Source organism: Mirounga leonina, unplaced genomic scaffold, assembly GCF_011800145.1.
Source record: "Mirounga leonina isolate KUSES-001 unplaced genomic scaffold, KU_Mleo_1.0 Mir_166, whole genome shotgun sequence".
Classification (NCBI taxonomy): domain Eukaryota; kingdom Metazoa; phylum Chordata; class Mammalia; order Carnivora; family Phocidae; genus Mirounga; species Mirounga leonina.
The window spans coordinates 31785283-31804297 of NW_023270418.1; the positions used below are offsets into that span (position 1 = coordinate 31785283).

The window sequence follows — 19015 nt, forward strand, 5'->3', positions numbered from 1 at the left end:
GTGGTTCCTTAAAAAATTAAAAATAGATTTACCATACCATCCAGCAATTCTACTTCTGGATGTATCTCCAAAAGAATTGAAAGCAGGGTCTCAAAGAGAGATTTATATATCCATGTTCATAGCAGCATTATTCACAATAGCTAAAGAGTAGAGGGAATCCAAGAGTCCAACGATGGATGAATGGATAAGCAAAATGTTGTCTATACATAAAATGGGATATGGTTCAGCCTTAAAAAGGAAGGAAACTCTAGCGTGTGCTACAACATGGATGAACCTTAAAGACATTATGCTAAGTGAAATAAGCCAGTCACAAAAGGAGATTGTTTGCACAAAAATGTGAATGTATTCAACACTAAATACACTAAAAAATGGTTACGGTGGGAAATCTTGTTTTTTTTTTTTAAAGCTTGCTTCATTTCTTTCTTTTTTTTTTTAAAGATTTTATTTATTTATTTGACAGAGAGAGACACAGCGAGAGAGGGAACACAAGCAGGGGGAGTGGGAGAGGGAGAAGCAGGCTTCCTGCTGAGCAGGGAGCCTGATGCGAGACTCAATTAAAAAACAAACAAACAAACAACTAAATACAAATAAATACATATAAAGCTGCATCAAAGGACATTTGGCCTTAAAGGGTAAGACTGTCCCACAAAGGAAAAATAGTACCTTCATAGAAAAATGATCTAGGGGACGCCTGAGTGGCTCAGTCGGTTAAGCGTCTGCCTTCAGCTCAGGTCATGATCCCAGGGTCCTGGGATCAAGTCCTGCATCGGGTTCCTTGCTCAACAGGACCCTGCTTCTCCCTCTGCCCGCCCCTCCCCCTGCTTGTGCTTGCTCTGTCTCTCTCTCTGACAAATAAATAAATAAATAAATAAATAAATAAATAAATAAATAAATAAAATCTTAGGGGAAAAAAAAGGAAAAAGAAAAGTGATCTAGAACCATCTCTTTAACCAGGTGATCAAAATTAGCATCACCAATAATTGGACATTCTGCATCATGTGCTTTATGATATGCAGATAAGTACACATCTGTTCTAGGATATTTTTGCTAAAATTGTTTAACCCTAATACCCTAGTCTAAGTATGCAAAAACAATCACACAAATCCAAATGGAGGACATTTTTATAAGATAACTGGCCTGAGCTTGTCAAAAAAGCCCATTTAATGGGGAAAAAAACCCCACCCACAAAACCATTAAGGCTTCTGTTCTAAATTAAAAGAGATTAAAGAGACATAACTCCATGTACAAATCATGCGTGTTGTGTGTAAAGAGAAACAGAAGGTGGCAAATGTGACAAAGTGGTGGCTCCGCCATAGGGCACACAATTCTTTCACCTTTTCTTCAGGCTGGGGCGGGCAGGAAGTAAAGCTGAAGCACCCAACCTCAAGGGTTAGAGTAAGAGCCACAGAATAAACCTAAGTGAGCGTGAGGAAAGGGGAAAGAGCAGAAATCCATGACATAGAAACAAGCTAACAGTGAGGAAGAATGACAACAAAGAGCTGGCGCTCTGAAGACTAATAAAGAAATATCTACCAAGACTGACAGGACTCAAAGAAGGAGAAAGCGTAATAATATTAGATATAAAAAGGGACATAAGGGGGATAGTCAAGATTACAAACAAGGCAATTCTGCAAATAACTCTGTGATAAACTTGAAACCACAGATAAAATGAGGAAATAGGAAAATACTTTTCCTTGGAAGTATCACTGACTCAAGAACAGAAACCTGAACAATCTATTATCGACAAAAATCTAGAGTTAAAAATCTTCCCACCCGGGGTGCCTGGGTGGCTCAGTCGGTTGAGCGTCTGACTCTTGATTTCAGCTCAGGTCATGATCTCAGGGTCAGGAGATTGAGCCCCGAGTCAGCTCTGAGCTGAGGGTGGAGCCTGCTTAGGATTCTCTCTCTCCCTCTATCCCTTCCCTGTACATGCTCTCTCGCTCTTAAAAAAAAAGTATAAAAAATCTTCCCACCCACCCTAAAAATGCCAGGCAAGTTGGTTTTACAGCAAGTTTTACCAAAAATTTTAGAAATGCAAAATTCCAATCTGGTACAAACACTTGTGATGAAAATAGAGAACACCCTCTAACTCATTTTAAAAGGTTGGCATAACTTTGATATAAAAAGACAAGGGCAGCATGGGAAAGAAAAAACTTAAACCACCTCACTTATGAGCCTGAATGCCAAAATGCTCCCAAATATCAGACAATCAAATCCAGCAATATGTTGAAAAATAGATCATGACTGTTTTATTCCAGGAATGCAAGGGTTTTACGGTGAGAAATGGTCAAGGTCTCTTACCACGTTTACAGGTTCAAGGAGAAAAAACACGGGGCTAGCTCAGACTGCTGCTACGTGTGCCCTTGGCACATGCATACGGGCGGCTGGATGGTGAGGGAGGAGGTGGGTGGGGAAGCTTGGTGGAAACAACCTGCTGTAGGGTTGGTGTTACACATGCAGAGGCCGAAGGGCCACAAGTCCAAAAGCTAACTGCAGGAGGTGTCGGTACTCTTAGGTGACCGGTCATCCAGACTGGCCACGATATGGAGGAAAAGAGGCTCTTAGAACACTCAGCTCACTTGGGGAGACTATTCACTCATGGTTGGAATCTGCCACTAAGTTGGGAGGAGAGAAGTGGAATTCAGCTTCAGAGAATGGCCAACAGGAGGACTCTGCAGAACACAAGGACTCTCCTTCCACCAGAATTCTAAGCTACAACCCACAGGAGCTAAATGGCTTATAAGAGATGGAGAAGTGGAGATGAAAAGGTTTTAGGGGGGGGGAATAGGGGCTATTAGGTGAATCACACAATCACTGAGGGCTAGAGAAAAAAACTAAGGCCAGGCTTACAGATATAATGCCAAAAAAAAAAAAAAAAAATCACACAGATCCACATGACTAAGTGGGTAACAGCCAAAGGAGTACTTAGAGGAACATTTGTAGCCATAAATACGTTTGAAAATAAGACTGAAATGAAGCATGCAGCTCAGTAAGGTAGAAATGAGCAAATAAACCCAAAGAAACAGAAGGAAACGGCCAATAATGCAGGCAGACATCTTGCAAACTTAGTCAAAGAAAATAAAATCCACAGAATACTGGACAAATGTTTTTTGGTTTTATCTGCTCTCACCTTGTCTGCTTATTCTGGTAAAAGAACCACTCTCTTCCCTGGGAAGCATGTGTTGTACATACGGATCAGGCTTGGCTCATCTTGCCTCTTACCCCGTCCTCCTTATTCAGCCCTGGCCACAGCACTTGCTCAGGAGAAGGCTGGTGACCCACGACGACCAAATGGTCTTCCGTGAAATACACAGATGCTTACGAAGGAACTCTTTGTCCATTAGGACTGAGTGTAAAGTGGAGCTTCCTGAAGAAAACGATGGTAGGGAGACAGAGATTGGCCCACCTAGCAAAGTGGAGATAATCCAAGAAACAAATGAGAGGGAGTCCTGACGAAATCATGCTGGCTCTGGATCAGCTCTGCCTAGAGGTGTTCTCTTAGATTTTGGTCAATGAGCCCTAGTTTGCTTCTGTTATTTGGGAGTTAAATTTTGACACTTACAGGTAAGAAAGTCCCAAGTAATATAAATACTATGCATTACCCTTTTGCCTGAAAAAGCTTAAACACACATGAACTACGATTAAAAAAATATAAAGTGCCAAATGGACTTAAGGATAGGGAACCTGAATAGACAAAAGGCCACAGAATTAAAAGGCAGGCAAATATCTACCCCTTAAAAAGGAACCAAACACAGATGTTTTTATAAATAAAGTCTACCGAACTTTGAAGCAACAAGTAACTCCTGTTCTACAAATTATTCAAGAACAAAGAAAAGGATTAAATGTCTCCAAGTCCGTTCTACAAGGCTAGCATAAGGCTGTTACCAAATCAGGAAAGGGAGATCATTAAAATAAGAAATGAAATTGTCCCAGAAGTAAATATAAAAATCCTAAAGAAATAAACAAACTCTAAAACTAAGTGGGGCTTATGTGAGATTGCAAGGATAGCTCAATACAAGGAAGCCTGTCTGTGGAAAGCAGCACAATAATAAAAGGAAGTCTTTTGGTTCTCTCAACAGGCGGTGAAATCCATCACTTTTGGTTATCTCAATAGGCAGCGAGATCCATCACTATAAATAAAGGGGAAAAGCCTTCAGTAAGCGAGGAACAGAAGGAAACATTTTTAGCCCAATGAAGGTTATCTACCAGACACCTAAAGCAAGAATTGTGTTACATGACTCATGAGAACAGTTCCCACAGGGAGGAAAATGAGGGTGCCACCCAACAATATACTGGAGGCCCTGGCCTCCATGACCCCTAAAAAGAAACAAGTATAAAGGATAAAGCTACCACCAGTAGGACATGACTGGACTGCCCAGAGAGCCAAGAGAATCAACTGAAAAACTATTAGCACAAAAGAATTCCATTAGAGGGCGCCTGGGTGGCTCAGTCAGTTAAGTGTCTGCCTTTGGCTCAGATCATGATCCCAGGGTCCTGAGATTGGGCCCCACATCAGGCTCCCTGCCCAGCGAGGAGTCTGCTTCTCCCTTTCTCTCTGCCCCTCCTCCTGCTTGTGCTCTCTCGCTGGGTCAAATAAATAAACAGAATCTTTAAAACAATTTTTTGATTAGATCAACTAGGGGAACAAAGACAGCTTTCCTAAATGCCAGTTGATAGTCAGAGATGTAATTTCAAAATATCCTATTCATAACAACAAATGACTAAAATTCCTAGTACTAAATTGAACCAGAAATGTGAAAGACCCATATGAAGACAACCTTACAAAAGCACATACACACACCATTTCTGGATAGGAAAATTCAAAACTGTTAAGATAGCATTTTTCTCCACATCAAACTATGAGATTGAAAACCCTGCCAATAAAAATCTCAACAGGATTTTTAAATGGAAATCGACAAGTTCCTTCTAGAGTTCTTATGTAAGAAAAAATATGAAATTTTCAAGGAACAGTGGGGCAGGGTGAGAGAGCTATGAGATTACCAGTCATGCCATAAAATATGGTATGTACACATACATCAACGGAGCAGATGAGAAACTGCAAAAAGAGACCCATATGTATGCAGGAACTTAGTTTATTTTAAAGTTTAAATCTGTAAAGCATGACCCATTCAATAGATGATATAGAGACAAATGACTACCCCTTTAGAAAAAAAAAGTTGCCTCCCATAAAAAATAAATTTCAGACAAGTTATACACACACATACATATCCTTAACTCATCTGAAGTTTATTTTTTGTAATATATACACATACGCACAAATATATAGACATGTATATTTTTAAAGCTATACTAAGCTAATATAAAGGAAAGTGAACAAGGAGCAGAAAAATGAAGTGGTAGCTGGAGAGGATGTGCGATGAGCGACAGGTCTTTCAGACTGTTTTAGATGGGGGATTCCATAGCACCTTTGACACTAACATACCTACAGAAGATGGCAAAAAACAAAACTCACATAAACTCCTTACTCAAGAGGACAGACAAGCTCCAAAGCACAAGAGAAAAGGTTTAAGTCCCACTGGATTACATGGGGAAGTTAAAGACAAGACCATCTATAAACACATTTGTAGGGCTGGTAAGGAGGAGGTGAGAGTTCCCTCCAATGGCTATCATTTCTTAATGAAGTATGTGGTGAACACCTAACAGGGGAAGGGGGAAATTGATAGACAACATACAAGTTTTGAAATACGACATCCCAGAGATCTGCTAGGCAGTGCTGTCTGTCCACCTGAGGTTTGTAAATATGAATTTAAGGTGAGTTAGGTTGGCTGTTTTCTCTAGTAGTTACTTGAGCACAGGCACAGAAGTGAATGGCTGGGTTGCCCAGGGTTCTTACTAGATAAATACAGGTGAGGGAAACAAGGTTGAGTGGAGGGTGTGGACGGAATTGATGTTGCACAAGGAGGGAAGTGAAGATAGGACAATAATGGGAAGAATGTGGGGGGGGAGGGGCTGTGGATGAAGATACAGAGGAGGCAGCTGAGCAAATAAGCAACAAAGCCAGGAGGTGGTGATTGTACAGATATTTGAATTCAAGAGGGCTGCAATTCCTATCAATGGCAGGGGTGCAGGGAGTGACCGAGGTAGGCATCAGGCCTGGAATGGAAGACAAGGAACTAGGGGGTCAGTGTTGAACAGAACCACCCATGGGATGGAGAAAATGGCAGCAGAAGCAGGGGTGGAAGACTCTAAGCCAGGAGATAAGCTGTTCAATGTCTGAACAGTGGTTAGAAGATCAATGCCAACAATGAAGGCGTATATAACCAGAAATAAAAGCTTCAAAAGATGACGTGGTTTGCAGGAGAGCTGAGGAGTAATGGTCTGATTAGCCACAAAGAGGCCACTAAGCAGAAGATGTACACAGCAGTATGGAGGTGGGCACTCCTGCAGTCACGGTGACTAGAAAGCCAGAAAAAGCAGCTTACGAGGCACGATGAAATTCGTCCTGAGTGTCTCTTAGAGGCAGGGGGCACTAGGTCCTAGAGCTGTGTTCTGAATGCCTGAGTCAGTATTAATTGCAAGCTGGCAATACAGAGGGATTGCTCCCAGTTATTATTAAATACATGCAAGAAGGCACAGCACATGGCCTGGTGCTTACTGAGTGCCCAATGAGAGAGAGAATCTAGGAAAGGTTCCAGCCATTCCCATTTCCTGCTCGTTTAGGACTTGCACCTGAGGGACCCACCAAGAAGCAGTTTTTAACTTCACCACAAGACCCTCCTCCCTCCAGAGAGCCACTCAGACACCAGCACAAGTCATCACCCACCAGGGGTTTAATTCTCCTTGAGAAGAAGGTCAGTTCAGAGAGGGGCCCTGGCTTGTCCCCCATCCTGGGGGGAAGATCTGCAGAGCACCCTGAGAATGTCCAAGCTCAGAGGAGCCAAGAACTAGTCTCTGAGCAAGAGAAGTGGGTCCAGGGACTCAGGCTGCCTCCTCCTCTTCGCTCTCCTCCTCGCTCTCGTGATACTGTCTGCGGTTGGTGTTAACAAAGAGGTCAGAATCATCTTCAGAGCTGGACTCTTCTCCTGATGACTGTGGCTCCACTGGGAGTTCTGGCTGAGTCTGTCTGCGTGGGGGAAAAGGGACAGGGTTAATCCAATGCCCTCTGGAAAACTAGATCTGCAATCAAGGAGCCCCACAAAGAAGGACCACATGGCCAAGAAAAACTATCTAAAGACTACCTCACACCCCACCTCAAAAGCTTGTTAAAAGCACTGGTTTTAATAATAAGGATTCTACAACCACCAACTAACACTAAGTGGACTCACACCACATACCAAGTATTATTCTAAGCAATTTTACAAACATTAACTCCTTTAATCCTCACAAAGCTCCCACTTTATAGATGAGGAAATCCAGGCTTAAGAGATCAAGTAACCTGCTTAAAATCATGCATTTACAAGTGACAATGCCATGATCTTAACCCAGGACATCTGACCTTCAAGCCGTACTCATAACCACGTATTTAGGAGCGCCCACCAGGGACACTACATAGGAAGAAAGAATGTTTCTATTTCCCCCTCAAGGCACCAAGGCCTGAACCCGTATTTTTTTGTCGTAAGGCTTCTCACCTATTCCTGTTGTTGTTGTGTTTCTCGGCCACTTCTGAGAAGGCCTCAGGCCTGTGCCAAGAGAAGAGAGCCAGGGTCAGAAAGGACGGAAAACTCGATCAGCAAAAGAGCTGTTTTGAGCTATCCCTGCCTGGGATGCCATGATCTTCCCTCCTCCAATTTCACAGCTAGGAAGTCAGTCTCCCCAGAAATGAGGCAACCAATGACCAAGGGGACTACCCTACCAGAGCCCTTCCTTCTGCAGAGAGCGCACATGGTCTTTGCAGAGCACAAAGGAGATCTCGGCCTTCACTTTTTCTCCCTCTTCAATGGGGTCAACAATGAGGAAGTCCCCTGCAGGTAAGAGAGAACAAAAAACACAGTAGATCCTGCTTGTAGTGGGGAAAGCCAAGCTCACAGGAAATAGCTATCTCCTAGAGGGCTGCCTCTCTCACCTCTCTTGATCCAGATGTTCTTACGGTATTTGGAGGGCATGCTCACCAAGAAGCGCTGCCCTTGGGCTGTCTCCACTTCATGCAGATTGTTCCCTGGGGTCCTGAGTACCTGGTCCAAGAGAGACCAAGAACTAGTCAGCCTCATCAGTCAGCTCAAATATCCAGTAAGCTGTGCTGCACCCTACCCCCATCCTAGGGGCCCAAGGGGAGCAGAAGAATGGGGAGGCAGAGCAGCTTGTGCCCAATGCCACTCACCCTCACGATTTGCTGCTGGTCAGAGGGCACCATGTGCTCCCCCAGCACCTCCTTCACCACATGCTTCCTCTTGGTGGCCTGAGACATGCTGGGTCCTGTCCCAGGGGGGTGAGGGATGCAGAGACTGTCAGCTCCTCCTCCTGAGTTTCTTGGATGGCCAGTTCAGAACCTGGGACTGTTCTGAAGATGGAGAGAGACCTTTTACTGAGGAGTGACTGTTTCCTGGTTAAGGACGTGAACTCCAAAACCTAATTACTAGGATTCAAATCCTACCTTGGCTATTTACTAGCTGTTCTTCTCTAGCTTCAGAGACAAGTAGTAGCTAACTCCTATCACTGTTAGTAGGAAAAAATAATGCAAACTAAGCATCGTGTACAGTGTATATACATAAAGTATAGTGTATGGCACATAAAAACAACTCATGTTAGGGGCGCCTGGGTGGCTCAGTCGGTTAAGCCTCTACCTTTGGCTCAGGTCATGATTCCAGAGTGCGCTCCCTGCTCAGTGGGGAGTCTGCTTCTCCTTCTCCCTCTGCCTCTCCACTTGCTTGTGCTCTCTCTCTAATAAATAAAATCTTAAAAAAAAAAAAAACCCTCACGTTATTCGTACTGGCATAATCACAGAAACTAAATACATGTTCTACAGAAGTCATGCTGGCAATCTCTGGGGAAGGAATGCCTGATAAACTGTATCTTCCTCAACACGTTTGGACATTCTACGTGTAGCACAGCCACACTCCACAGATGCTCAGTTGTTTGTTTGTTTTTAAACACACTACAGTCAGAAGCCAGTTAGGAGACGCAGAGCGATGGTCCAAGCCAGGAACGAGTTAATAAAACATCGGGTAAGCCGGCTTGGTCGGCTGTATCGGCTAGATTTCTGACGTGGGTACTGAGAAAACAAGGACTGGTACCACCGAGGCTGATGGTTTCCAAAAGCAAACTCCGAAGTGTCACCTCTAGCTGCCGTCCCCTGCCCTCCTGCCTCCCTATGTAGAGCAAAGAAAGACGCTCAGAGACCCACACTTACTCTCTGGCCCTCGTCTCCCACGGGCGCTGCCCGAACGACCTCGTTCTCCAGGTTGGACGCTGAGAGCGGCTCGCCCACGACTCACTCCGCAGCTGAGTCAATAAGGACACAGAAAAGGGGCCTGCCGGCGGTCAGGACGCTGGCGTGGACATAGACTCAAGTCCCCTGCGCCTCCGACTCCTACCCGACTCCTCCAGGCCCGTGGCAACGAGGACGACGCGAGCCCTCCCGAGTCGGACCCTTCCGAGCACCGTACTTCCGGCGCTAACTCGGAAGCCTATCGGCCACCTTCCCCTGCCTTGTCCGTCCCTCTAACTCTTCCCCTCGCCGGGTCGGCCAAGGCTAAGTTCTTGAGTTCCCGATGCCGCGTAGCGGGGAATGGAGTTTTCTCGAAGGCCTCAGCTCCCTGAGACCGGACATGCTGCCCGAGAAGCGAGACCATAGAAGGCAGCCGGGCTTCCCGCGAGGCAGCCCGAAAGCGGTGCCTACTAAGGACTCTGTTGAGGTCGAGAGGGCCTCATCTCTATGGCTCTATGCGGCTAGAAGTGCCCAATTCGGAATTTTTTAAAAGGAGGCTCGAGGCGACCCGGAAGCGGAAGTGGAAGAAAGTTCTAGTGGGTTGAGGTATCGGTGGGAGCAGCCGGGTGGCGGGAGGAGCCGTTACAGGAGCCGGAGCTGCCGGTGAGCGCTCGCCGCGGAGCAGGGCCCGAGCTGGAGGCGGGCGGGGGTGCGGGGGAGGAGGGCAAGAAAGGGGCCTTGGCGCCGTAGCGGGCCAGAGGATGCGCCCTCAGAGAGGGCCCGGGCCGCTGTGCGGGGAGAGGGCGGGGCGCGGCGCGGCGGCGCGTGGAGGGGGCGGAGCGGGGCCTGTGGGCGGGGCCTGTGGGCGGGGCGGGGCGGGACTCCAAGCAGGGACGCCGAGGGGCTGAAGGAGCAGGTGTGCGCGCTCCGGCCCGCGCGCTCTCGCTCTGTGAGCGGGGCGTGCGGGCGAGCGGGCCCGAGAGACCTTTCCATTGCCCTTCAGGCGGTGGAGCCGCTCCAGGCGGGTTCAGTGCCTTCTTAGTCCCCCAAGGTCACAGAGGGAGTGACAGCTTCAGGGAGGGCCCCGGCTACCGACTCTGGGAAATCTTCCCACTACCCCGCCTGCGCCACCTGTGCGGGCAGGCTGGTTTTTCCTCTGGGGCAGCACGAAAACCCGGTTCCCGCAGAGAACCATTCTTGTGCGTAGCAGGGAAAAGGCTCTTCTTGGACCTCAGTTCTCACATCCGTGAACTGAGGAGAGTTGAGTTAGCAGCCCTCATGGCTGGTTTCGCTTTCTCTTAACAACATTGCACTGGGCCCTTGGGAGTTCCCGGTTTTCAGCCCTAACTACCTTTTCTTGGGATTCCCAGATTAAGCTGATCAAGATGACAACCTCCCAAAAGCACCGAGACTTCGTGGCAGAGCCCATGGGGGAAAAGCCAGTGGGGAGCCTGGCCGGGATTGGTGAAGTCTTGGGCAAGAAGCTGGAGGAAAGGGGCTTTGACAAGGTGTGGGGTGGCTGCATGCACCTGGGAAGGGCTGGGGGTGGCGGACTACCGTATTTCCTGGCACTTTGGGGTTGAGGAAAGTGAGAGTAGCTGTTGGGGGTGGCCAGTGGCGTGTGATCTGAAGAGACAGCCCCAGCCTGCCCAACTTCCAAGGCTCATGTGCTTTGAATGCCATAAAAGTGGCCTCCCTGTTCTTTCTCGGTCCCACAGAGCAATAAGCAGCATGCCCTTTACTTTGCCTGTTTTGCAGGCCTATGTGGTCCTTGGCCAGTTTTTGGTGCTAAAGAAAGACGAAGATCTCTTCCGGGAATGGCTGAAGGACACATGTGGTGCCAATGCCAAGCAGTCCCGGGACTGCTTCGGGTGCCTTCGAGAGTGGTGCGACGCCTTCTTGTGAGGCTCTCTCGGGGAGCCCCTAGTCCCTAGCCCCAGCATTGAGTCTCCAGAGTTTGCAGCCGCATGGGGACTCCTCCCTTGTCCTCTACAAAGGAAGAGATTGCTGTTGTTGTACTCACTTCTGATGTACTTCAAGGTCTTTTGGGAATTCTCTCCCCTCACCATTTCAACTTTTTTGAAATTCTCGCTCTTGCATGCATCTCCCTTCTTCCCCTCCCAGTTTCGTGTCAACAATTATCAGCTTTTCCGAGTGGATTCCTGGCCCTTCCTTCACCCCCTGCCCCCACTGGTCTGTTTTATGCTATTTGGCTCCTTTTTTGGCAGAATAGTCACTGTCCTTGTAAAGTTTTTTAAATCAATAAAGTCAGTGGCTTTCATGACTGGGCTTCATGTGTTGAAAAGCAGGTGGGCTGGGACTTCCCCAGGGACTGACCAGGTCTGCCACACTCCATATCAGTGCAGATCGAAACTGGCAGCTTCCTTCCCACTCTGGAGGGCAGTCACCCTAGCCACATGGGCCTTAGGCGGGTGCCTTGGAGTGTCCCTTAGTAATCTGGCAGAGAGTGTGGGTTGATCCCTTCCTGGGATCTGGGTGGGCTGTGATGTTCCAGATGTCAGCCGAGTCAACAGCTGGGCTAGGCAGCACCTGGTGGAAAAGTCAGTGGGAGTCGGATACCAGGAAGAGGGTGGATCAAATGTGGGTTGGAGTTCACCTGCCAAATGTCATATGCTCACCTGGCCTCTGGGAGGAGTGGGCAGGGCTCTGGTTGTCTGCCTGGCGCTATCTTAGGGAGGCAGAAAGAGCATGGACATCACAGCTAGGGGGGCTCGAGTGAGCTACACTTTTGTTGGGTACGTTTTTGTGCTGGTCTTTGTTGAACACTCAGTATGAACCAGGCTCGTGGCTAAGATCTTTGTAAACGTTTTTTTCTCCCACAGTAGTAAGTAATTGTTTTCTCTTTTATAGGTGAGGAAACCAGAGGCTCAGAAAGACTGAGTAATTTGACTGGATTTACTGCTAGGAAGGAGCCAGGTTGGTTCTCAAAATGTAACTCAAAACCCATGTACCTGAGGGCCCTTTGTTCCCTGGTCATGTCACTTGGCCTCTCCGAGCCTCTGTTTCCCCACTTGGAAAATGAGGTGGTAAGATCAGATGAAATGGGGCGCCTGGGTGGCTCAGTTGGTTAAGCAACTGCCTTCGGCTCAGGTCATGGTCCTGGAGTCCCAGGATCGAGTCCCCCCGCATCGGGCTCCCTGCTCGGTGGGGAGTCTGCTTCTCCCTCTCCCACTCCCCGTTTGTGTTCCCTCTCTCGCTGTGTCTTTCTCTGTCAAATAAATAAATAAAATCTTGAGAAAAAAAAAGATCAGATGAAATGCTAGCTGTGTAGCACCCAGTCCTGCTTGGATTTCATTCCTTCCGTGGAGCATCATTGAGGAACTACTTGCTTACAGAATTTTCCTCAGAGGGTTTACAGTCCGGTGAGGAGAGAATGACAGATATTAAATGCAAAAATTGGGAAACCATGAGGAGTTTCTTGTTAGAGCAGGGAAAATTTGATAAATAAACTCCATTAATAGAAATTTTGTTTGTCTGGGGCGCCTGGGTGGCTCAGTTGGTTAAGCAACTGCCTTCGGCTCAGGTCGTGATCCTGGAGTCCTGGGATCGAGTCCCACATCGGGCTCCCTGCTCGGCGGGGAGCCTGCTTCTCCCTCTGATCCTCCCCCCTCTCATGTGCTCTCTCTCTCTCATTCTCTCTGTCTCAAATAAATAAATAAAATCTTTAAAAAAAAAAAAAAGAAATTTTGTTTGTCTAAAGAAACCAGGAAGAGGGTGGCGACGCTAACCTAGGGTGGGAAAGGATATTGGCAGTACACATAAGCAACACAGGACTGCATCCAGGGAAGGTACCTATGATGAAGACGAAGCGGACAACACAGTAGAGAGAGTAAAAGACCCGTAAGGTGGTCACGAGAGGAATACCCAGATGGTGAATAAGCTCTGGAAATGGTGGTCGGTCACAGCGGTAATCGGAAACGCAAATGAGATGGCATTGTACACACACGGGCAAAAATTCTAAAGTCAAACAATACTAAGTGCTGATAAGGGAATGGAGCAACAGGTTCTGACATCTAGCTGGTGGGAGTGTAAATTGGCCTGAACCCTTGGGGAAACAGTTGGGCGTTTTCTAGTAAAGTTGAAGATAAGACCCGTCCCACGACCTGGTGGTTCCACTCCCGGGGCTGTTTCTAAGGACGCCCGTACACCTGGACCTGAATGCGTGTTCACCGCGGCTTTATTTATAACCCCCCAAGGCTGTCCATACCAGTGAAAACGAACAAATGACAGGTGAATTTCAGGGCTGAGCAAACAAAAGAAAACGTCAAATAGTGTGATTCCATTCACGTTAAGCTGACAAGTGGATTCTTGCTCAGTAATCTCCATTGGTGGTAAAACTAGAAAAAGCAAGGAAATGCTTATTGCAAAAACCAATAGTAGAAAGAAGTGTGATGACTTTTGTGGGAAGGAGGCAGGTGTGAGGAGTAGGGGGCTTGGGGGGCGGGGGTGGCAGTTTCCATGTCTTGACCCTTGTGGTGGAAATACGGGCATTGACTAAGTATCTGCTAACTAAGCAGATAGGTTCTGTGTGCTTTTCTGAATATTAGCTACATCTCCGAATAGTAGAAGGATAAAAAGGAAACCAAAAGTAAAGCCCCAGGAATAGAGCGATGATGTGATTAGTTGGAGATCATGATGGTTATAGTACGAATGAGGGTTCAGGGCAGGGCCGGGTCTGGAAAGTGAGCAGCCGCCCCGGGAGGGTACCAGGTGGCCAGAGCAGGGCCCAGCTTGTGTTACAGACCGCTTCCTGGGAGGGCGCCGGCCCGACTCCCAGACTGAGCTGGTAATTCAGACTGTCCCTAGAGTTTCAGTCTGTTTCTGATGCTTTCCTGGATGGGTCCCGGGTCACCTCAGAGTCCCCCCAGCCTTGACCCTTTGTGTTGTGATGCTGTCACGTGGGCCTGGGCTGCTTAGGCAGGAGCTTGGCGGGCCATGGCCTTCCCCTACCTCAGTCCTGATACTGCCAGACTGTTGCTGGTACTCTTTAGGTAATGGAGACTCCCTCCCCCACGACACCCTTCCGGTGGCTCCTGCCTGTGCTGGTTGTCAGGTTTTGCCTCTCGTGGTTCTGGCACTGGGATCCACCCAGCAGAAGACTGTGGGATGCGCTGCCTGTTTCTTCCTCCCTGTGGGCTCTGCCCTGTGCCGCCCACAGGCCGAAGGAGCGGGAATCTGCTTTCTCATCTCTCGCTTGGGGCTCAGGCAGTGTCTGTGACACGTTAGTAGGTTGAAACCCTTTATCTGGGCCCTTTATTGCATCCCACACAAGTTCCTGTTTCACTCCTAGAGCAGCAGGAGACAAAGGGCATCTAGAATGTACCATGTGACAGTGTGGCTTCAGAGATCCAGCCCCAACTTAGCCTGCAGGACAAAAGGGACCAAGGCCCAGAATGTTGGAGAAAGCAGACCCAAGTGGGGACTCGTGGGAGGTTATTTAAATGTCAGCCCAAGGGGCGCCTGGGTGGCACAGTGGGTTAAGCATCTGACTCTTGGTTTTAGCTCAGGTTGTGATCTCAGCGTCGTGAGATCAAGCCTCGTGAGATCGAGCCCCACATCGCTCCCCATGTCACTCCCTGCACTTCGTACAGAGTCTGCTTAAGACTGTTTCTCCCTCTCTCTCTGCCCCATCCCCAAAAATAAATAAATCTTAAAAAAAAAAAAAAAAAAAGTCAGCCTCCAAACTGCTCAACAGGCTGTGCCTGGCCAGGGGACGTGGAAATCAGCAAATACTGACCAGTGTTCCTTCCCTGCTGTACCCAGCCAGAACTTGACCCCTTCAGCCAGTCTAATCATGAGTGCTTGGATCTGGCCCAGAGCTTGGAGTGAACCCAACTCCCATGCTCTGGGGTCCCAAAGGGATCCCGCTGACCCTGGAAGAAAGTAAGGAGAAACTACGGGACAGACCCAAGCTCAAGACACGCCTTCCCACTCTGCCCCAGTAGCAGACCCGATGGTGTGAAAGGCTGAGAGTCTGTGCTCAAGACTATCAACCTCCTTCCTTGTTGCCCCCCTCCCTGCAGGGACCCAGGGCTCTTTCTACTGTCACTCCTGGCCTTGGCTGATAATAGCCTGAAGGAGCCAGCCAGACCTGGTTCTGGTCTCAGTTCCTCCTTGACTTGCTGTGTGACCCGGAGCCACTTGCTCACTGTTCTGAGCCTCATCTCCTCTGCCACCTGGTGCAGGTTTGTAAAGATTCAAGCAGCTAATGAACTAAAGCCCCTGGCACTTAGGAGCACTCCTCCACAGATGGGATTTTTTTTTTTTTTTAAAGATTTTACTTATTTATTTGACAGAGAGAGACACAGCGAGATAGGGAACACAAGCAGGGGGAGTGGGAGAGGGAGAAGCAGGCTTCCCACTGAGCAGGGAGCCCGATATGGGGCTCGATCCCAGGACCCTGAGATCATGACCTGAGCCGAAGGCAGACACTTATCGGCTGAGCCACCCAGGCGCCCCCACAGATGGGATTCTTAATCACGGTTGGATCCTTGGATCGCAGCTTTCCTTGCCTTAACGTCTCCTTCCTGGGATGTGGTTAGGGAAAAGGGAGCAGAGCCCTGGGGGAGGGAATATCCGTGGCCCAGCTCTAAGTTTTGGAGAAGAGGGTTCTGTGGGCAGCACAAAAGTCCTGAGTAGCCTCATCCCAGGGTGAAGAGGCTGTCGAGGGCCCACACTGGTCAGCAAGACTCTTTCGGCCAGGGGCAAGAGAGGGGTGCCACGGGCAATCTGGATTGGGATGCCCGGGCCACAGTAAAAATGGAGACCGCGCCCCATGGCCAGTAGGCGTGGCCAACCCTGAGCACATACCTGGCCCAGGCCTCCTTCTGGAAGTCAGAGGGGTCCAAGCAGGATGGAGTCCAGGCTGAGGGCGCTTCTTCAGATGAGACCCACAGCCCTGAGAACATCCTCTTGGAACACCCCTGCGCCCAGGGAGCCTCCCCGTACACAGCCAACCTCATATCCCCATGGAGAGGTCCAGGACTCACCCGCTAGGATGCTGACACGTGGGTGCCACCAGGCTCCACCACTGACACTTTTCCTTTGCCCCCCCCTCCCCCCCCAGTAAAACAGCTTCTGCCAAGCGGTTGTGAGGATGAGCAAGCGTGTGGAGGCCCCGGTGCAAGGCCCGGCACATAGAAGCCGGTAATTGTTGGTTTCCCTTCCCCATCCGTCTTCGCCCACACTAGCTGTGTGACCTTAGACAAGTGACCTGACCTCTCTGATTAACTTCCTTCATCCAAAAAATGAGGTTGAGGCTTACTACCGAAGAGTGCTTGTGATAGACCAGTGGGTGAAAGGTCTTTGGAGGTTGTTAGGTTGTGGTCCTCGTCTGCACCAGTGCAAAGGAGTGATGGGTAGGGTAGGGGCGAGTGAGCTGGGGACCCATTGGCCCTTAGTGAATCAGAGACCAGGCCTTGGCTATTTTTCCAGGGAGCTGTTGGAGATAAGCGTGGCCATGGCTGAGCTCCTAAGTAATGGCAAAGCAGGCCTGGGAGAGCCCCTGGGGGGGCTGCCTCTCCATCCTCTGCCCTGCACAGCCGTCCTGAGCCTCTTTACGCCCTCCCGGGTTCTCTGAGGTTGGGTTTCTGCCTGGCCTTGGCCTCCTCATTAAGCCACACTTGAGCCAGCTCTCCCACAAACTGGGGTCTGTCCCTTTAAGGCAGACACCTGAGCCTGCAACTTGTGACTCTTCCTGGGAATCCCAGATTGGTTTTCACAGCTGGGCCGAGGGGGTGGGGAGCAGCTGGTCCGGGTCTCCCTGAGAGGAAATCACTGCCCTTCCTGGCCCTGGGGTTCGGAGAGGCCGGGAATTATGCCTGCTTAGAATATTCATCATCAGGAATTATGCCTGCTTAGAATATTCATCATCCATCATCATAATAGCTACCAACGGTTTGTCAGGTGCTGTAAACCGCTACCTCTTCCAAGCCCCAAGCAAGATCCTTGGAGGCCCTAAGCACTGACAAGACCTCAGGGTCCCAGGGCAAAAAGCCCCACCTCCCCTCTGCAATATGTGATTCAAAGTACAAGCTACACTGAACTCTAAAACCTGAATAAGGAAGTCCACCAAGATTCAGACTCTTCTCGTGGGAGCTACTTCAGTGCTGTCTATTAAACCAGATTTTTCTAAAAAAAAAAAAACCTCAGCGCCCTATTTTGTTGCTGCCTCCAGCCTGCACTGAACACCTATGGGTGGCCCAGTCCCAGGCGTTAACGTCAGAATGACCTTAGCAGGTGAGGGTTGTCCCCTTTCCTCAGAGGATGACAGTGAGACCTTGGGAGGCCAAGGGACTTGTCCGAGTCACCGGTCAGTAAATGGCAGAGCAGCTACGAAGCTCTGCCCCACTTCCTGGCCATCCTCATCCTGTGGGCTCAGTCTGGTTTGAGAGCATAGATTTGAGTCATCTGCTTGGGCTCAAAAGCCAGTGTCATCATTTACTATTTACTACCCGGTGTCCTTGGGCAAATTTGTTCTCCCCTCTGCTTTTGGTTTCTTCCTCTTTCTTCGCGAAGTGGAAACCTTACTAATTCCCATTTCTGGCTGTGAGGGTCAAACTGCGCCCGGCTCAGCGCACCAGGCTCCTTTCCTACTGTTTGTATAGGACCAGGCCTTCTCCAAGCACTTGACCTGATGAGTCCTCACAGCAACCCATTTTACAGAGTGGGAGACTGAGGCAGTGAGCCAGTAAGTAATTCCTCCCAGGTTACACAGCTAGTAAATGGTGGCAGTAGTAACAGTTGGCTAGTAGTTGTTGGGTCTTCCCTACCGGTTGGGCCTTCCCTGACCTGTTTGAATGGTGGGCACTTGCTGGGGACGGTCACTGTCCTTTCCCTCACCGAACCGGGCGTGTCCCCGGAGGGCAGGGCAGCGTCGCGGGCCGCAGGTGTGCTGGGGCCTTCCACCGCCCACTCGGGCAGAAGGGAGGCGGCCTCTCGGCCCTCCCAGGCTCCGCCAGCCCTCCCCGCCGGCGGCCCCGCAGCGGGGGCGCGGGGCGGGCGGGGGCGCGGGGGGGCGGGGCCTGGAGCCGGTAAAAGCGGAGCGCGCGTCGCGCGGCCCCGACTGACAGCCATGGCGCCTCCGAGCCTGTCTCGGGCGCTGGGCCTGGGCCTGCTCGCGCTCTGCCTCCTGCTCCTGCTCCGCGACGCCCGCGCCCGCCCCGGCGAGCGCTTGATCGGAGGCCGCACGAACCTGTCGCCCAGCGACCCGCAGGTGCAGAAGGCGGCGCAGGCGGCGGTGGCCGGTTACAACATGGGCAGCAGCAGCCTGTACTACTTCCGAGACACCAACATCCTCAAGGCGCAGAGCCAGGTGCGGCCGGGCCGGCGGGCCGGGGCCGGGGGCGGCGGCGGGCCGGGCGGGGGCAAGGCCGGGGAGGCGGCCGGGGGGGGGGGCAGCGGGGAGGGGCAGGTTAAGGGGATGCCACAAGAGCGTTCAGGACGTTTCGACACGATGTATTTTTTAAACTGAATTAATGCCAAAAATGTAGTAGGAACAACGTATCTAGATTTCTTTTTTTTTTTTTTAAGATTTTATTTATTTATTTGATACAGAGAGTGAGAGAGCACAAGCAGGGGGAACAGTAGAGGGAGAGGGAGAAGCAGGCTCCCCGCCAAGCAGGGAGCTCGATGCCGGGCTCGATCCCAGGACCCTGGGATGGAGCTCGA

General features: G+C 49.7%; 3 protein-coding genes across 4 annotated transcripts in view; 2 read left to right on the forward strand and 1 right to left on the reverse strand.

Moving 5' to 3' along the window:
• Positions 1-5262: 5262 nt before the first annotated feature.
• On the reverse strand, positions 5263-9789 carry EIF1AD (eukaryotic translation initiation factor 1A domain containing). 2 transcript variants are annotated; one of them, XM_035013299.1, is made up of 6 exons: positions 9308-9789; positions 8279-8458; positions 8024-8132; positions 7814-7922; positions 7590-7640; positions 5263-7084 (listed from the first exon to the last, which is right to left on the reverse strand). In XM_035013299.1, the coding sequence occupies exons 2-6, from the start codon at positions 8363-8365 to the stop codon at positions 6940-6942; spliced, it is 501 nt and encodes a 166-aa protein (XP_034869190.1). In that variant the 5' UTR covers positions 8366-8458; positions 9308-9789; the 3' UTR covers positions 5263-6939. The 2 variants fall into 2 exon arrangements, with proteins under 2 accessions (XP_034869190.1, XP_034869191.1); XM_035013300.1 differs by lacking the exon at positions 9308-9789 and adding an exon at positions 8742-8781.
• A 102-nt stretch (positions 9790-9891) lies between these two features.
• On the forward strand, positions 9892-11609 carry BANF1 (BAF nuclear assembly factor 1). The gene is made up of 3 exons (XM_035013301.1): positions 9892-9988; positions 10696-10833; positions 11084-11609. The coding sequence occupies exons 2-3, from the start codon at positions 10711-10713 to the stop codon at positions 11228-11230; spliced, it is 270 nt and encodes an 89-aa protein (XP_034869192.1). The 5' UTR covers positions 9892-9988; positions 10696-10710; the 3' UTR covers positions 11231-11609.
• Positions 11610-18380: 6771 nt separating this feature from the next.
• Positions 18381-19015, forward strand: part of CST6 (cystatin E/M) — a 1758-nt gene continuing 1123 nt past the window's right edge. The window contains exon 1 of the mRNA XM_035012387.1: positions 18381-18659. Within this exon, the coding sequence (XP_034868278.1) occupies positions 18420-18659 (240 nt within the window). The 5' untranslated portion in view covers positions 18381-18419. The remainder of the gene's footprint in view (positions 18660-19015) is intronic.

Bases quoted from the DNA above. Each gene is read 5' to 3' on its own strand.
- EIF1AD (XM_035013299.1), bottom strand. From the start codon at position 8,365: ATGTCTCAGGCCACCAAGAGGAAGCATGTGGTGAAGGAGGTGCTGGGG. The intron at 8,133-8,278 runs GTGAGTGGCATT...CTCTTGGACCAG, and splicing joins ACCAGCAGCAAATCGTGAGG to GTACTCAGGACCCCAGGGAA. The intron at 7,641-7,813 runs GTAGGGTAGTCC...CTCTTGGCACAG, and splicing joins CTGCAGAAGGAAGGGCTCTG to GCCTGAGGCCTTCTCAGAAG.
- BANF1 (XM_035013301.1), top strand. From the start codon at position 10,711: ATGACAACCTCCCAAAAGCACCGAGACTTCGTGGCAGAGCCCATGGGG. The intron at 10,834-11,083 runs GTGTGGGGTGGC...CCTGTTTTGCAG, and splicing joins AGGAAAGGGGCTTTGACAAG to GCCTATGTGGTCCTTGGCCA.